Below are 15,598 nucleotides of genomic sequence, written 5' to 3' on the forward strand. Positions count from 1 at the left end.
GTAAGAGATTCATTTAATACAATTTGGAATGAGGTTGTAACATGACAAAATGTGAAAAAAGTAAGGCACTGTGAATACTTTCCGGATGCACTGTATACTTAATTATGAGGTTTAAAGATGGTGGTTTGTATGTCTTTTCATGATTCATTCAACGCTGGACTTATCAGAATCCCAAAATGTTTATGCAGTGGCGTTACGATGGCCTGATTAAATGCTGTGTAAATTGCAGTATGTGATAATGAGCATCTGCTCATTCAGTAAATCTAAAGCGACATTTTTGGAGTTTGATTCCATGAGAACTCTTATAAGAAATTAACAGTTGCCTGTTATGATAGCAGAAAGTATATTGAGAATTTAAAGGATGTGGTGGATTTAGTAAAATAGACCTTTATTCTCCTGTGTAATTAAACTCGGGTGTCAAAGCATAGAGGAAATGCAAATCAACTTCCTCCTGTAACAGTCTGTTTTTGTGCTTATGAGAAAACCTATAATCCACCGCTGACGTCAGTAAAGTCAGGACTTCCGGCGTTCCGCCGCCAGATTCCTCCAAAAGTCCCCTCTTTTTTAAGCTGTGGGCAATTTGAGCTCTGACAGTATCTATTTATTTTCTCATGATGTCACAACGCACTTTCATCGATAATTCTCCATGACGCCATGCCACACGCACACACACACACGGCTGCACAGACACATTTATCTCTTCACAGCTGATGCGCTTCCAAGAATTATCCTGATGTGACGTTACGTAAGAACTGGAACACAGAAAAAAAAACTCCAGAGAACATGCTAATCTCCCTACGTGATTATTAGTCATAATATTTAACGCTGGCTTAATGAGCGGCCCATGGCGTAATCTCTATCTGGCACATTTACCTGCTCTGTCCTAACCCTCATGACTCGCCTTTGAGGAGGGTGCTACAGAGGGAAATAGAATAATTATACTACAGTGTGCAGGGAATTACCTTGATGATATGAAATGAGCAAGTGAAAAAAGAGGGTTACAGTTGAATAGCTCTGTAAAAAAAAAATCAGGATTAGCTCAACTTCTGCTTAATTTTTTCTGGTGAATGTTTAATTCCAGCCCACTCAATTCTGTCATTATTTAGTAGCTGAAGCTAATACGTGATAAATTATGAGCTGTTAAGCAGAAACAGTGGGACACAATGGAAAGTGACATTCACAGTGGTGATTCTTCTCAAACAACTGAGTTGTTTGAGATTAGGTGGAATTTGTTTATGATCGACATTATTAGTCAAATAATCTGTAAACACTTTTAAGATCTAGACATTTCAAATACATCTGAAAATCTGTGTATTTGCCCTGATTTTTTTTAAACAAGACTGAACTGGATCTGTTTTTGAATTTGTTTATTTGGTGTTGGGCGTCTTATCAACACACGCCAGTTTCTGTTTGAATCCGTGAAACAAAGCCTGGATAATCTGAGATCTGAACGCTTTGTGCTCATTGCCTTGCAGTCAGGAATGGAGGCCTTTAATTGAGTTGTTTCGCACACGTTTTTGGAGAAGTGAAGTGAAGCACACTTCAGTCAGGCAGTTGGTGAAAGGCCTTTGTTACAAAAATAAACTTACACTAATGTACATGCCAAGAAGGGCTGCTGAGAACGATGGCAGGAAATGGAGTGATTGTTAAAACACTTGAGTCTCTGCCATGTTTTGGCAAATACACTCGTTTTTCTTTCTTGTTGCGAGTTAGTTAAGAAGAACAATATTACAGAGGTAGCCGTTCAGTGAGCGTGGAGCTACAGTCAGCAGCTGCTTAGCTTAAAGGGTCAGTTTGTATGTCTTGCTTTGTTTTCATAGCAGGCGTCAGGATTAGTAGAACTCCGGTTTATCCTGATCTCTGGTAGATGTTAAAGCTTCAGCTATTGTTGCATGTTTGAGTTCATTAGCTACAGGTCTGTAATCGTAAATGACAGTTGGTTTAACCCTCCTCACACGGAGCTGTTGCCGGTGACAGAAATTGACATACGCTGTTTAAAACTACCGTACCTCTGGTTATGTTCGCACTATTGAACAAATCTCAACAGATTCTGAAAGCTCAGAAACTGCTCTTTCTTACATTCATTACGTTTTGTGGAGTACAGTTCATTAACTTTTGTTGTCTTGTTGCTGTACATTTATAGTTTTTTATCATTTATAAAATTAAAATCCTTTTTTTTACTTTTCTTGTTATTATACACTGTTCCGAGCATTTATAACAAATATGTGGCAGCTTCACATCTGTCAAGTAAAACAGCTAAAATAATTAATACAAAGAACATTTTCTGACAGAATCATTTAAAAAATAAGAGAAGATGAACTGTTATGATTATAGTAGTGACAGGGTTAATATAATAACACATATAAAAGAACACAAGTTTAATGGCTACATCAGGTTTGAATTAGCTTGTTAGCTTCATTTGGTACATTACAATGTATGACATTTTTATAACATTTTGTTGATCATTCTGATTAAAGTTTTGTGCTCTTTTAAACTGACCATGTTACAAATACAAATACAGATCCTGACAGAACATGTTAGCTTGTTTCCTGACAGGATGTTTTAGCTTTCTGGCCAAAAGGACATTTTAGCTTGTTACAAGACAAGTTAGCTTTGTGTTAGCTTGTTTGACGATTTGATGATATTCAAATGCAGATGTTTGCTTAAAGAGATTATACCAGAGTTAAGCAGCTTCCAGCTGTGACTTTGTCTCAGCGGTCACCATTTATTTTTGTCTCCCTTTACAGCAACAAAAAAACAATTCATGAAATGTCAAAGTGTATTCAACGTTTACTTCACTCACTCTAGGGGTTTTTATTTTTACTTCACCATTACCATTCTTTTTACGGTGAGGACCAAGATGCGTCAGGAATTCTGATATGAGTCGACATCCTTGAATTAAATGACTGAAATTGAAATGACACTTCTGAACGAATTTCGAGGAAATTCAAGTCGACACAATCTAATCCAGCTCAGCTTGCGTCTGACACAGTAGGCAGGCGCAGCAGTGGGGAGGAACCTGTCCCTCTAGTCTTGTCCACTCACATCACAGTCAGCCATCACTGTCGCTGTTACTTGTGCTATAACGTCTTTCTCTACCGTCTCTTCATCTTGTCTGTGTGGTTGTGTACGGCATGCTTCACATCTATGTCCTGTTTTTCTCTCTTTCTCTCTTCTTCTCCCCCCTTTTACTTCTTCTTCTCTTTGTGTTGGATGAGAAGGCAAGTCCTGGGGCGCCAGAGGATGACGGCAAGTTGTCGGTAGGTCCTGTCTGATTGACACTTCCTCGTCTTCTCCTGTGTTTGTCCCCGTTTTTGTGTAGCTGTTCTAGCGTAACTTCTGTTTCTCCCTCCACACTGTGAACAAGACGCTGTTATCTCTAACCTCCAGCCTCCCTCTGTGCAGAGAGTAGCTCCGCCCTTCCTCTCCAATGCTTGCATGTATCAATTAAAGACTGCATAGCTCCAAAAAAAAGCACATGGTTCTTTATGGAATATCAAGGAAAACAGGTAAACAAGAGCCCGAACGGGAACTTCTTCAGGGTCACACGGAGAAGCCAGATCTCAGAGACCTTACACAAGCCCTGCCAGTCTTCAACATGTCTCCCTGTTGCCCCGCTCACACCCATATGGGCCTGTGAAATAGCACCCGACACCTCCTGTGCCTACGCGTCAACCTGTGAGCAGCCGAAGGCGGGCACGCTTCCCAACAGCTGTCACCTGCGACGGTGCTTAATTTCCCACAGTTCCTCAAGTTCAGCCTCAGCTGCTGGAGTGACCTTGGCGAGTCTTGTTTTGAGGAGAAGGAAGTGAAATGCCACTTTAACTGGGACCGCCTGTCTCAACTCACAGGGCTTATACTTTGAAGAAGCTGTGATGCTTTATGATTTTTTTTTTTCACTGGGTTGCAGGTTTGGCTTAGAGGCTTTATGTAAGAGATGATTATGGAGTCATATTCCAAGCAGGAGCATGAGTCAAGGTGTTGGAACCTCCTTTATGTATTTGTGAACAAGTGCTGCTGTAACAAGAATCTCACCAAAATCAACAACCAAATGACAAGTGCCTAAAAAGATCTTTCCTCATAGTGTTCTTACAAAACAGCACGGTTTCCTGCATTCAGTTAAATAAACTCAGATTAGAAGTAGCTTTAGTAAAGTGCTTACATTAGATTGAGTCATCCATCCATATGCTTTTACTGGACTTAGTGGAAGAGTCCTTGCTTCTAGCAGCGGGATATTTGACTGACATCTTGCCTCTCCTCTCACAGGCCAGGCCCCGTCTACAGAGGGGAGGTAGCTCCGCCTCCCTGCACAACAGCTTGATGAGGAACAGCATTTTCCAGCTGATGATTCACACGTTGGACCCATTAAGTGAAGGTAAGATTAATTTGAGAGAGTAAAAAGTCTTCAATATGTCCATAATTGTGTCTTTTTAGGTGACACAAGCTCAGATATTGTCCTCCTTTCTGTCCTTTTCCCCTAAAATGACCAAAATTCTCCTCTCAGATTTATCAGAAATCAGTGTAAACCGAAATATAGAAGTTTTACTGCCAATATTTATTTTTTTAGAAAAAATAGTCTATATGAGACAAGGAGGGCTCAGTGCTGTGTCAGAGCCCAGCTGAGGTATTAGATCATTTCCCTTTAATCCAAGATGAAGGCCTGTTAGCGTAGCTAGAGGGAATGTAAAACGTCAGCGTCAGTGCTCGGTGCAGGGGATGAATATGTTAATATGCAGGGGGGAGGTGTCACCCCGTTCTTATCCCACCCTGAAAAAGATCCAACAATCCATATATTCACGGAGAGCCGAGGAGTTACAGGAATGTCTTGATATGAGTATGAATATTCATAATGAATACCGATGCCAGCTTACAGGAAACAGATGAATGTGAGTTTCACTGCACAACAAAACACACTTCAAACAGCTACTGCTGAACTTAAAACAGCGGTCAGACCAAATATCCTCCTCCTCCTCCTCTTCCTCCTCTGCACGGACGCGAGCGCATTAGCAGTGCTTCTGTGAAACGACTTTACTTTCCTTGAAAGCCAAAACCTACAATGAATCAGCTCAGGAAAGATTAATAAGCTGTCGCAAGACAGGCTTTAAAGTGCCCATTAACATGCATCCAATCGCTGCTGTAAACTGAATCAGAGGAGTCCTCTCCATGAGGGTATGTGGGTGATAAGAATGTCAATCAAAGGCTGCCTGCGGACGTGCACGTCTGTAAGGCTCCACTCGCACATACATGTATGGAGTGTCATGCATACTCCACCCGGGGAGGAGCCTGACGTGCACTGATTGACTGCTTCTTCGTGGAAGATGAAGAGTTGCATGCATGTGGACTTTAAACAGGCCTCGGCGTGAGATGTGAAGTATTTGACTGATGTGTGTTTTTGGCAAATGAATGACTGGAAATGAATGCGCTGCAACAACAGCTACAGTGTGACATGACGTGACGAGTGAATTAATTACCGGACAGAACAAAAGCAACACTTCAGGCTCTGAATATCGATTTGAATACGTTATTTTGAAATTTCCATGAAGCACTTTGGAAAGTTTCCTCACACTCAGAGCTAACATTAAACCACGATATTAGCCTCAAGGACATTTTTTTAACCATCTATCTATCTCATTGACTGCATTACAACAAGTTTACAGATATCATTATCACACAGCTGCATTTTGTTGGTCAGCTCTCAGCAGCGTGGAGACAGGTGCTCCGACAGGTGCGTCCATTACCAGACGGAGGCTGTGCTGCTTGTCCTTGCGTGTCCTCGGGCTTTAAGTGTAGCTCAGCGGGGCCTGCGGGGAGCTGGCAGGACTCCATCCATACATTTTTCATAGGCAGGTCTCAAAATAAGTTCTCGGAAAGTCTGAGGTTGAACCAGTGCCAGGAGAGCCTGTTTAGCTTGTAGACTTGTAGTGTGAGGTTAGTGAAGAATAAGTGTGTGTGTGTGTGTTTTTATAGAGTTTTTCCTGACTTCACTTCTTGATTTCTGACTTCCTCCTGTGCTGTTTATTAATCTGGCTCACCACACACAAGGCTTTAAGTCCAACATGCAGGAAAAACCCTGGTATGAGTGTGTGGATGGCTATTGTGCGTGTGGGTGTGTGTGTTTGTTGTGGAAAATATGATTTTTCACTTTGTTGCCGAGAGTTAGACAAGAAGATTGGCACTATTCTCATGTTTAGCCACATAACCTTTGCTTTCTATCTTCATGCTAAGCTAACAGCTAACATGTTAATCTTCTCATCTAACTCACATATAATGGACTCTTCTCCTTTCTCCTTTAACGTACATTTCAATGATTATAATGCTATCAGTCTAATGATCTCATGGATTTATCTTGTCTCTCTTTCTGTCTTCTTATTTCTCTTTCTTTTACTGTCCCATCAGAATTTGCTGACTCTGGTGAGTTACTCCTCTAATTTCTGTACCCTCCCTTTCCCTACTCCAGAAAAAAAAACTGTTTGTTCTCATTCCAACAGCCTGGAGGCAGCTCTCCTGCCCGATGTGTCCCCCTCCTTATGTATACATTTCCTAAGCGCCGCCGTGCTGTGTGTCTACTCTGTACTTGTCCATCCCTGCAGACTCTCTCTCTCCTTCAAATACTTCATTCTCTTCTGTGGATGCTTTCTACCTGGAAACCCTCTGTGACCATTTCTGCATTGTTCCCTCCTCCCATTGTCCCTAATCCTCTCTCTCCTCTTATGGACTTCTTTTTTTTAGCTGCCCGTGAGACCCACATTGAGTGGTTTGGGTTTTCCTGTCAACTATAGTGCATGTGGGAAGTTGTCAGCATCCCCTCCGTCAGAGTCAATACAAGCTTGACAGAGCAATTAATGGCAACAGACTGAAGTTTCCCTGTGCAGACTTTTACAATTAGCTGTTCCCATCAAACCATCATTGATTCACATGCTCTTATTCCCCGTGTTTATTCAGCGTCTACATTTTGCTGAAGAACAGCAGCTTTTTTTTGTTGAAGCAAACGTCCTTCGGTTTAATAATAGACCTTTAACCCCGAATGTTTATTCATCGGAGCGAAGATGGTAATAGTCCAGTACAGTTGGTTCCAGGCAGCATCTCTTTTTCCATCAGCGCGGAGCTACAGACAATATCACTTAGGGGTGGCATCAAATATTGAACTACAAAGAGGGACTGGGAGGGAGAAGGGCAGAGTGGCTCTCCTGTCTGAGCTCTCAGCGGACGGCTCAAACAAGCCTCCCAAACTGCACTCAGGATTCAGGCTGCCAGTTTGCCATTTTGGCTCAAAGCCCTTCTGTAAGATGTATCTAGACTCTTTGGTATATATCTGCACAAAATATATGGTAAGAATGATGAAATTGCATGCGTTATTTAGCAATTTTGTGCAATGTTTACATAGCATGAGCCACATTATGATGAAAATGCTTTCCTGCAGATTATTATCTCACTGAGACAGAGTGAAAGATCACTCATATTGCTGATGCGGCCTTGGATTTTATTTATTATTATTATTAAGGTCCCTCAGTCCTCCGCAGTCTGAGCAGAGAACGGGAAGGTCAATGGGGTAAACTGTGGCAGTTTATTGGGCTAAGAGGGTGTGGCAGGAAATCAGCACATTCAGTTTTGACCTGAATGCCATGAAATACTTCAGAAATAAGGGAAGGGAAACCTACATGAAACTCTGTTTTAAATTTTCTGTGCTATAACTTTCAGCCATTAACTGTGAGAGGTGCACCCCCGACTGTCTGCATGGTGGTGACCCAGGGCTCCATTGATCACATGGTTCAATAATGCACTCTGTCACTGACCTCCAACCCCTTTGGCAGCGGAACTATATTTTCCATTTATGCAGATATAATATATTGACACGTAACTTCGTGCTTTTTGTGTCATATCTATGTACTGAAATATGTACCACCCAGATAGCTTAGTTTAGCAAGAACAATGAGCAGTGTGAGTTAAGTTAGTATGGCCTCAGAGCTTTGCCCCTTTTGCCCTTAATAATTGTGTTTTGATAGATAATCACACCTCCAGTATGTTTTGTAACTGCGACCAGCTGACCAGCGCCTGTCAGCCCGTCACCCCTCCAACCACACAACGATATCTCACACTCGTTGCACCCCCCCCCCTCCACCCACCCAGCGCCCTCCGAGCCAGCCTGCGCCGCGTGGGTGAAAGAATCAATGTTAAAAGCCTTTTCGCTTTTGCACAGGCTGTGAATTTCCCTGACACCCCAACCCCCAGCAGACAGAGCGGACATGCACGCACGCACGCATAAACCCTCTCACACACGGCTCACCAAAGGTTTGGAGGTCACACCACAAGGACAACAGGTCCCCTGGTAAACAACAACAAGCCTCTCTCTCTCTCTCTCTCTCTCTCTCTTTCTCTTTCTGGTTACAGAGGGCAGATAATAGACAGCGAGTGTATCTTGGGGTAATTGCCCTCAGAGCTGCATCAGTTAGAGGCTGGCTGTACAGTTGTATTGCACTTCAAACCAAAATCTTCTAATCATATGGGATTGAGGTCCTTGTCTTAGATTGTGTTCTCGTGGCTGCCAAGTTTCACATTTGGCATGAGATTTGCGCCATAATCCCTTCACATGTGAGCAGAGTGGTCGCCCACTGTTGGGCCTAGTTAGTAGTGTGAGAAGGATGTGGGTTTGTGGGTGTGGGCATACATAGTTCTTATTGTACTATACACCCACTGCATGTACCAAAGTAGAAATCTGTACTTGTGAGAGAGAGAATAAAGGGAAATGTGAATTTGAATGTGAAATTACAGATGAGATCGACAGCTCCGCCATGTTTAAAACAGCCTCTTAGGGCTCAATAAACAAGATTATTATCAGATTTAGTCTAATAGCTGCATTATAACCAATATACAACAATACAACCAGCTTTTCACATAGTGACTCCCTTTGTCTCTACATGGTTAAATTTGCAGGATGATGGAGGTGAAGGATGATGGAGGTGAAGGCTGTCATTGTTACATTAGTGTGCAGACAAGCTAACTTGTTGTCAGGAAGAGGTAGCCTCTTGCTCGTTCTTGTAATCTTCTCTCATGGCAGTGGTAGCTACACTGGTTGCTTGTTTGGATTCAGGTGGACTCCTGTTGTTGCTACATCTCTCTGAGCATTTCTTTACAATTTGGGGTTGTTGTCGATCCAATTAGAAGCATAACAGAGCAGTGCAAGACCAGCTCCCAGCTGTGTGAGCTTCCTGTCCAAGACACCAGTGCACTGTGGGAGTCTGTGGGGCGTGGTGTCCCCTGTTCAGCTGTTGTTGCAGGTTTGAATTCCAGGCTAATTCATCATGCAGATGTGCTGACCGTCTATTTGCTGTGGCTCGGAGAACTGCTGCTGTAAGGGAATCAAATTAATTGTTCGGGTTTCATTGTGGAAATAAAATGCAGAATCATCAAGCCTTTGAATAAGCAGAGGAGAGGAGGACTCATCTTTTTGTTGCATGTTGACCCAGTATATTCTCTTCCAACCTGTCCTATTTATATATTTTTGAATATATATACTTTTTCTTAAGAACCTCTTATTATTTTTTAATGGTAGTATATTGACCGCCTCTTCCCCCTCCCCTGTTCTTTAAGTCTTTTAAGCGTCATCTATCCTGTGCCATTGGCAGGAGTTCCTGTAAGACTATAATGTATTTTATTTCTAATTCAATCCTTGCTTTCTTTTGCACTTATGCCGTGATGCCTCAGAGAGACTCTGTCTTTCTGCGTGTCACTTGTTGTGCCTGTGTGAGTCTTTGTACAGTGTGTGATGTACGTAGGAGCAGCGGACCTGTCTTGTTCTGTCATGTTCACTCTTTTCCTTTTCTCTGTGTGTTCGTTGCCTTACCCCCCCTGTCTTTTGCTGTGATGTTGTAGAGCTTGGGACTTATGGGAAACTAAAATATTATCACTCAATGACTGAGGAAGGTAAGCCCGAAAGTTTTCACTACTTTGATTCTTCTTCTTTGCGTCAGCTTCTGTCATCCCTCTTGGTTTTTCTCTCCATCGTCATCATTAAAACCTCAAAGTCCCTTTTTTTCCCTCCTGTTTGCTTGTGACACAGTTTTGCTTTTAAGTTTGACAACCTCTCTGAGATTTCACTGACATAAGTGCAAATCATGGTGGCCATGCCATTTTTAAAATGTTTTTTTTTTACTCTCATATTTGTTTTTGGCTCATTTTTTTTAGAAAATATGTACATACATACATATTGTGTGTTACTGTGTGTAGTGTTTTTGTTTTTGTTCGTTAGATATTTTAAAGAAATATTGCAGTTGTGTGTTGTTTGATTATGTGAGAAGACATGTAACATGCAGGCAGGTAACACCCCAAACACACACACACACACACACATGCATAACATCATCATAAAAACACAAAGGTTTTCCTTTGTTTCTTTGTTCCCATCTGCGTTGCTGAGAAATACATCATCCATGCCTCGGCGCTCACTCGGAGGTTCCACTTTCACCAGCAGCGGGAGCACACACACACACACACACACCTCAGACGCACGTTGCTGAATTTGGCAAACTGGAGTGACTCATCCACCCGGTGGTTGCGTAACAGGCAGAGCTAAAAGGGAAAATGAGGGAGTGTTTTAAGATGGCCAGGGAAGGGCCTGGACTTAGTGTTTCTCAAAGACTCTGCAATTACTTCATCAAACTGCGTGGTTATGACAATACGTTAAATGGACCTCACAGAACGAGGCACCACTTCACACACTTACATGCAATTTTTTTGTCAAAATTGGGCTACAGCCAAGAAGTATCATACAGTAAAATTGCAAAAATACTACAGCATACCCAAGACACTAGATCCAATACTTTTGAACACCTTGAATTGTTTGCGTATGTTGTTGCATATTGTCCAGAAGGAGTGTAACCTTCTGTACATTCATTTTCTAGTCATTATCTTATGGAAGGATGGGGGCTCCAGTGTTAATATGGGTGGCATTATCCAGTACAAGCTAATCAATGCCCCTCTGACTGACAGCTCTTTGAAGCAGAGCTCTTCTCAGCTGACAGACATGCATTTTCATTAGGTTATTGTTCTTGTCCCTTTAACCTGCAAATTGGAATCAATGCCAGCACGTCCATGATGTAAAGGCGGTAGGATTGGATACCTTTCACTAGTATAAAGCTTCCTGCTGTGAACACGTGGGAGTGAAACACACAAAGGAGGCGGCTTTCTTTTTCCTTTGGATTTTTTGGTTAACAAAAGGAACAAGGAAATAACAATAGATTGTAGAGAAATTGTAGAAAACCCATAATGTAAGTGCTCATACTAATAAAGGTAGACAAAGAAATGGATGGATGAACTCCCAACACTCCACACAGGCCAAACAAGCTAAATGCCTGCTAACTAGCTTAGCCAGTAATCACTCAGATAATGCTCACACAGTTTGTTCAAACAAATCAAAGCCGGGTGTCACCTCATTTTCAAAGGGCATGCTGGCAGCCGTCACGTTCCACCATGTTCCATTACGCCACCGCCCTTTCAAGCAGCCATCAGTTTGTCTTTTACTGAAACCACACACCACACACATTTCCTTTGAATACCTGGAGCAGAACGCCCCACCCTGCTGCTCCTATAGCCCTGATCATGGCTCACACCCACATTTACATCAATGAACGCTCACTACCACACACACAACCAACTGACACTGACCACCTAAGGTGAGTGATGTCACGGCAGTGGAATGTGTGATGCTGTCAATGTGAAAATGTGCTGTATATTGTATGTGTGTGTCTTTGTGTGTGTGTGTGAAGAGAAAGAAACAGGGAGGGACAAACAAGGAAAAAAAGTGGAGCAAGATAGGAGAGACAGGAGGAAGGCCCCCTGTGACTTGGGGTGGTTAATGATTTTGCCAGAAGGTCACAGACAGTGTTGACATGGCTGGGTGGAGTACGTATCGACGCGTCACAGTGTCAAGCACTGACAAATCAACCATGCCCTCATAAAATGAATCTTTCCCATTGATTGGGATTGGGTGATTAGTACCAGACAGGACAGGCGCGCAAAGACAGACACGCACAGGACACCAGTGAAATTAAATATGGATAAATGAGTGCAAGAAGATTAATGAGTAGTATGCTAGACACCAAATTCTAGATGTTGCATGTGGAAACGTGCGCAGATTTGTCTTGTGTGAGCCGCTATTTCCAGTATGAAGCGGGCACGCTGGTTATATAAGCTGCAAGGTCATGGTTTCAATACAGTCGTGTGCGTCATCGTCTTTCTACCATGAATGGATTTATAAATCAAATGTTATCAGCAAAATAAACCTGTTCGAATTCAAGCAGACGCCACATGTCTTTTATTCGCACATGCTTAACATAGACGGGTTCTTTTCGAGACCTGCTAGCCTTACATCTGTGATTTAATTTTTTGGGTTTGAACAAGACCAGGAATGAGTCTGACCTCCAGAAGGCAGATTCTCTCCCTTGCTTTGCCTCCGCCAAGGACCAGGACATTGCAGGATCATCAGTATGTGATATGCTATGTCATATTGACTCAGTGTTGTTTGAACAGCAGTTCTGTGTCAAGCCGCCGCCCCTGTTTGTACTGTGCTTTTGAAATGTGACCCATCTGGGGTCAAAGGTGACGGCGAAGGAGCTGTGGCTGGGAGGAAGCCGGACGGCTTTGAAGACGCTGCAGGATGCGGCGCTGTGTTCCACGTTCTGACCGCTTCGGCCTTTTTTGTTTTTTGTTTTGTTTTTTGCAGGTAAATTTCGAGAGAAGGCATCCATCCTTCACAAAATCGCTAAAAAGAAATGCCAAGTAGAGGACAGTGAGAAGGCCAATGGAGTAGCAAGCCGGTCAGGTAAAAAGAACTTTAATATAAGTATAAGACTATATGATCAGACGAGACAAACATATTTATATGTTTATACCTGGTCATCAAGTGCTAAATAAAAGTATGTCTGGATGGTGATTTCAGTGTAAATGGGGTAAAAACATTAGTCTAAATGTAGCCTTTAGGCTAAACAAAGCTAACCGATAGCTCCACATTTTCTGCATAAACATGAGATGGTGTCAGTATCACGTATATTTGCTGTCACATCCTATGTTAAACAAGCATGATATTATCAAAAAGCACCACGCTGATTACAAGTGTTGTCTTCAAGCAGTATTTAAATCAATCACAATCACTGCCAAGTGTAATTTATTTGTGTTTTCACTTCAAAGAGTGCTGGACCAAAGAATAAACAGAAAGCCAGAGGAAGCGCTTTTTCATGGCCGCAGTGCAGCCAGAGCGGCAGAATCAAAGCCAGTCAGAGATGCTGATCAACAAGGCAAAATTATGCTAACAGCGTCGCATTAACATATTACCCTCTTAATCAAAATGCATGACTGGTAGCCGTCACAGCATACTTTACTTTGTTAGGCCTCTTAAATGTAACGTGTGTATTTTAGAGCATGGTTTGATTCATATATAACATCACAGCATCCAAAGCGATGAAGCGAGGTCATGTGTCGGACCTCGGAGGTATCAAGTCACATTATCTGTCTCAGAATCTTTCTAATTGTGTCACAACCACACTTAGATTAAAGCAATTTTCTACAGCAATTATAGTTTTATCATCTGATTACATGGCTTTCGGCTCTTTGTGTTTTAATAAGAGCTGTTAAGTAAGTCTGGCCTCGAATGAAATAGAGTCATATCAGCCTTCAGGAAATGATGAGGGAAGATGCTGTCACCCTCAGACATACATGTTAACACACACATGGAGAGAGAGAGAGAGAGTGAGTGAGAGGGAAGCTTTTAATAAACAGGACGTTTTAATAATTAAGCAGACTGTCTGTGCACCCCTGCTTCCTGGATTTCTTGTATTACAGTGTCACTGACATTAGCCCCATCCCAGTCTGACTCAGATTGCACAGACCAGCCAGTGATTTAATCCTCTATTGAGATTGTTTTAAATGTAGCTAATTCATCAAAAAAAAATTTAAATTCCCCCTGCAGATAAGAACCTTCCAAACAGCTCCAGTGTAGAAGTCGAGGTGACCCCACCCATGAATGGAACAGCAGGACAAGAGGGAGAGACGGTAAGAAATCCTGCAAACCACAAAGCTGCAGCTTTACGTCTGACTAACCCGAGTTACACCACCATGCAACAGATATCAAAGTTGGAGAGGTGTTTATGAATATTTGATGCCTCTCATCTCTGTCTGTGTTCCACCTTGAGTGTGATTGATGCAAAGGTTGCGCAGACTATGGCACAGGTCACTACTGCTGATAATTTCCCAGCATGCATTCGGGTGCGTTCCTCCATCTTCAGCCAGACCTGCCAAAGACCCGCTTACTCCCACAGAGTGCTGTAATCACACTTCTCACTCACCTGCTGCTCCCCACCACTGGGTGCTCAAAAGGATCACACTAGTGTGCACAAACACACACACACGTTGTCTTAGATGTACAGCCAGGTTTCAAGAGCCTCGGAACGGCACCTGCAGCAGCTCTGCTGGCATGAATGATGATGGTGGGATGCAGCAACCTGCCAGGCTAGCAGACGGTCCTGGGGCAAGCGGGCAGAGATTCAATGTCGAATGCAGAGAGAAAAAACAGATAGAGGAGACGGGGTAGTTGGTCTTCCATCTGGATTTTCACCTTTTGCAATGGCCTTGACCAAGAGTAACCCCATGTAGAAGTGGACCTTGCTACCATTGTTTAACAGGAAGGAAAGCTGGGTAAAAGGCAGCAAAAAACATGAGATTGAAGCTGACCTATCAGACATATAAATATGCAGAGTATAATTAGTAGTTCCATGCTGATCAAATCCCAGAGTTCTGTTCTGTTAAGGTTGGCATGCTAATCACAGAACTCCTCTAACTTCTTTTGAGTCTCCTGTGCACACTCCTCTTGAATCCACCCAGGAATTAAAAAATGCCAGAGGCATCGCAAACTACTATATAAAGAGGCAGCAATATAAATGGCAGCCATAAATAGTATCAAAAACTAGGATGGAACACAGCTTTGTGATGAATAGCAAGGATACACTTCATACATCATCAAAATGAGTTTTCTTTTCTCAGCTCACTGTCATGTTTTTTTTTTTAAAGCATAACCTTGATTTCATCTGCTGTGTTTCAGGGTTAATCTGATGCACTTTACCTTAACTTACCTACGAGTTAAGCCACTCACCTGCCATCATTATTATTATTAGAATTTCATATGATCTTGTACAGCTAGGATTTACATAATTTGACCAGCAGCTTTCCATACACTGGTCTCCACTGTTCTCTAAGCACAGATTTTAATCTTTTCAAAGCCCTATGAATAATTCTGCTCTACTATAGCGTGTTATTGGAACTAATGTCTCTCATTCCTCCCAGAAAAAACATTGACTATAAATACATGCAAGGATCTCAGTTAAAACTGCACTCCTAAAAGTTAGCTCTCACATTATTTTGACCACTCACCGTCACTGTGATTGATGCAACCATACAGATGGAATATAGAAACACCTTTCAGGGAGGTGATTGGCTACAATCTTTAAAGACCTGAATGCTTATTGGCATTGCTGATTCCCGTATGCTGCTATTTTTAGAAGGCTGTCCCACAGTGCACCTGTCTGTGTCAGCCAGGAAGTAGCTGGAAACA

The 15,598-nt window shown here is 42.3% G+C and overlaps 1 protein-coding gene across 6 annotated transcripts in view; it reads left to right on the forward strand.

The window, feature by feature from the left end:
• LOC114450753 (solute carrier family 24 member 2) overlaps positions 1 to 15,598 on the forward strand; it is a 39,494-nt gene that overhangs the window by 19,247 nt on the left and 4,649 nt on the right. For 3 of the 6 annotated variants that reach the window (XM_028429102.1, XM_028429101.1, XM_028429103.1), the window contains 5 exons: positions 3,222 to 3,260; positions 4,267 to 4,375; positions 6,397 to 6,411; positions 12,719 to 12,817; positions 13,961 to 14,043. In XM_028429102.1, the coding sequence (XP_028284903.1) occupies positions 3,222 to 3,260; positions 4,267 to 4,375; positions 6,397 to 6,411; positions 12,719 to 12,817; positions 13,961 to 14,043 (345 nt within the window). The remainder of the gene's footprint in view (positions 1 to 3,221; positions 3,261 to 4,266; positions 4,376 to 6,396; positions 6,412 to 12,718; positions 12,818 to 13,960; positions 14,044 to 15,598) is intronic. The other 3 variants (XM_028429104.1, XM_028429105.1, XM_028429106.1) reach the window with 3 other exon arrangements.

The sequence above is a fragment of the Parambassis ranga genome, chromosome 18 (assembly GCF_900634625.1).
Source record: "Parambassis ranga chromosome 18, fParRan2.1, whole genome shotgun sequence".
Taxonomy (NCBI): Eukaryota; Metazoa; Chordata; class Actinopteri; family Ambassidae; genus Parambassis; species Parambassis ranga.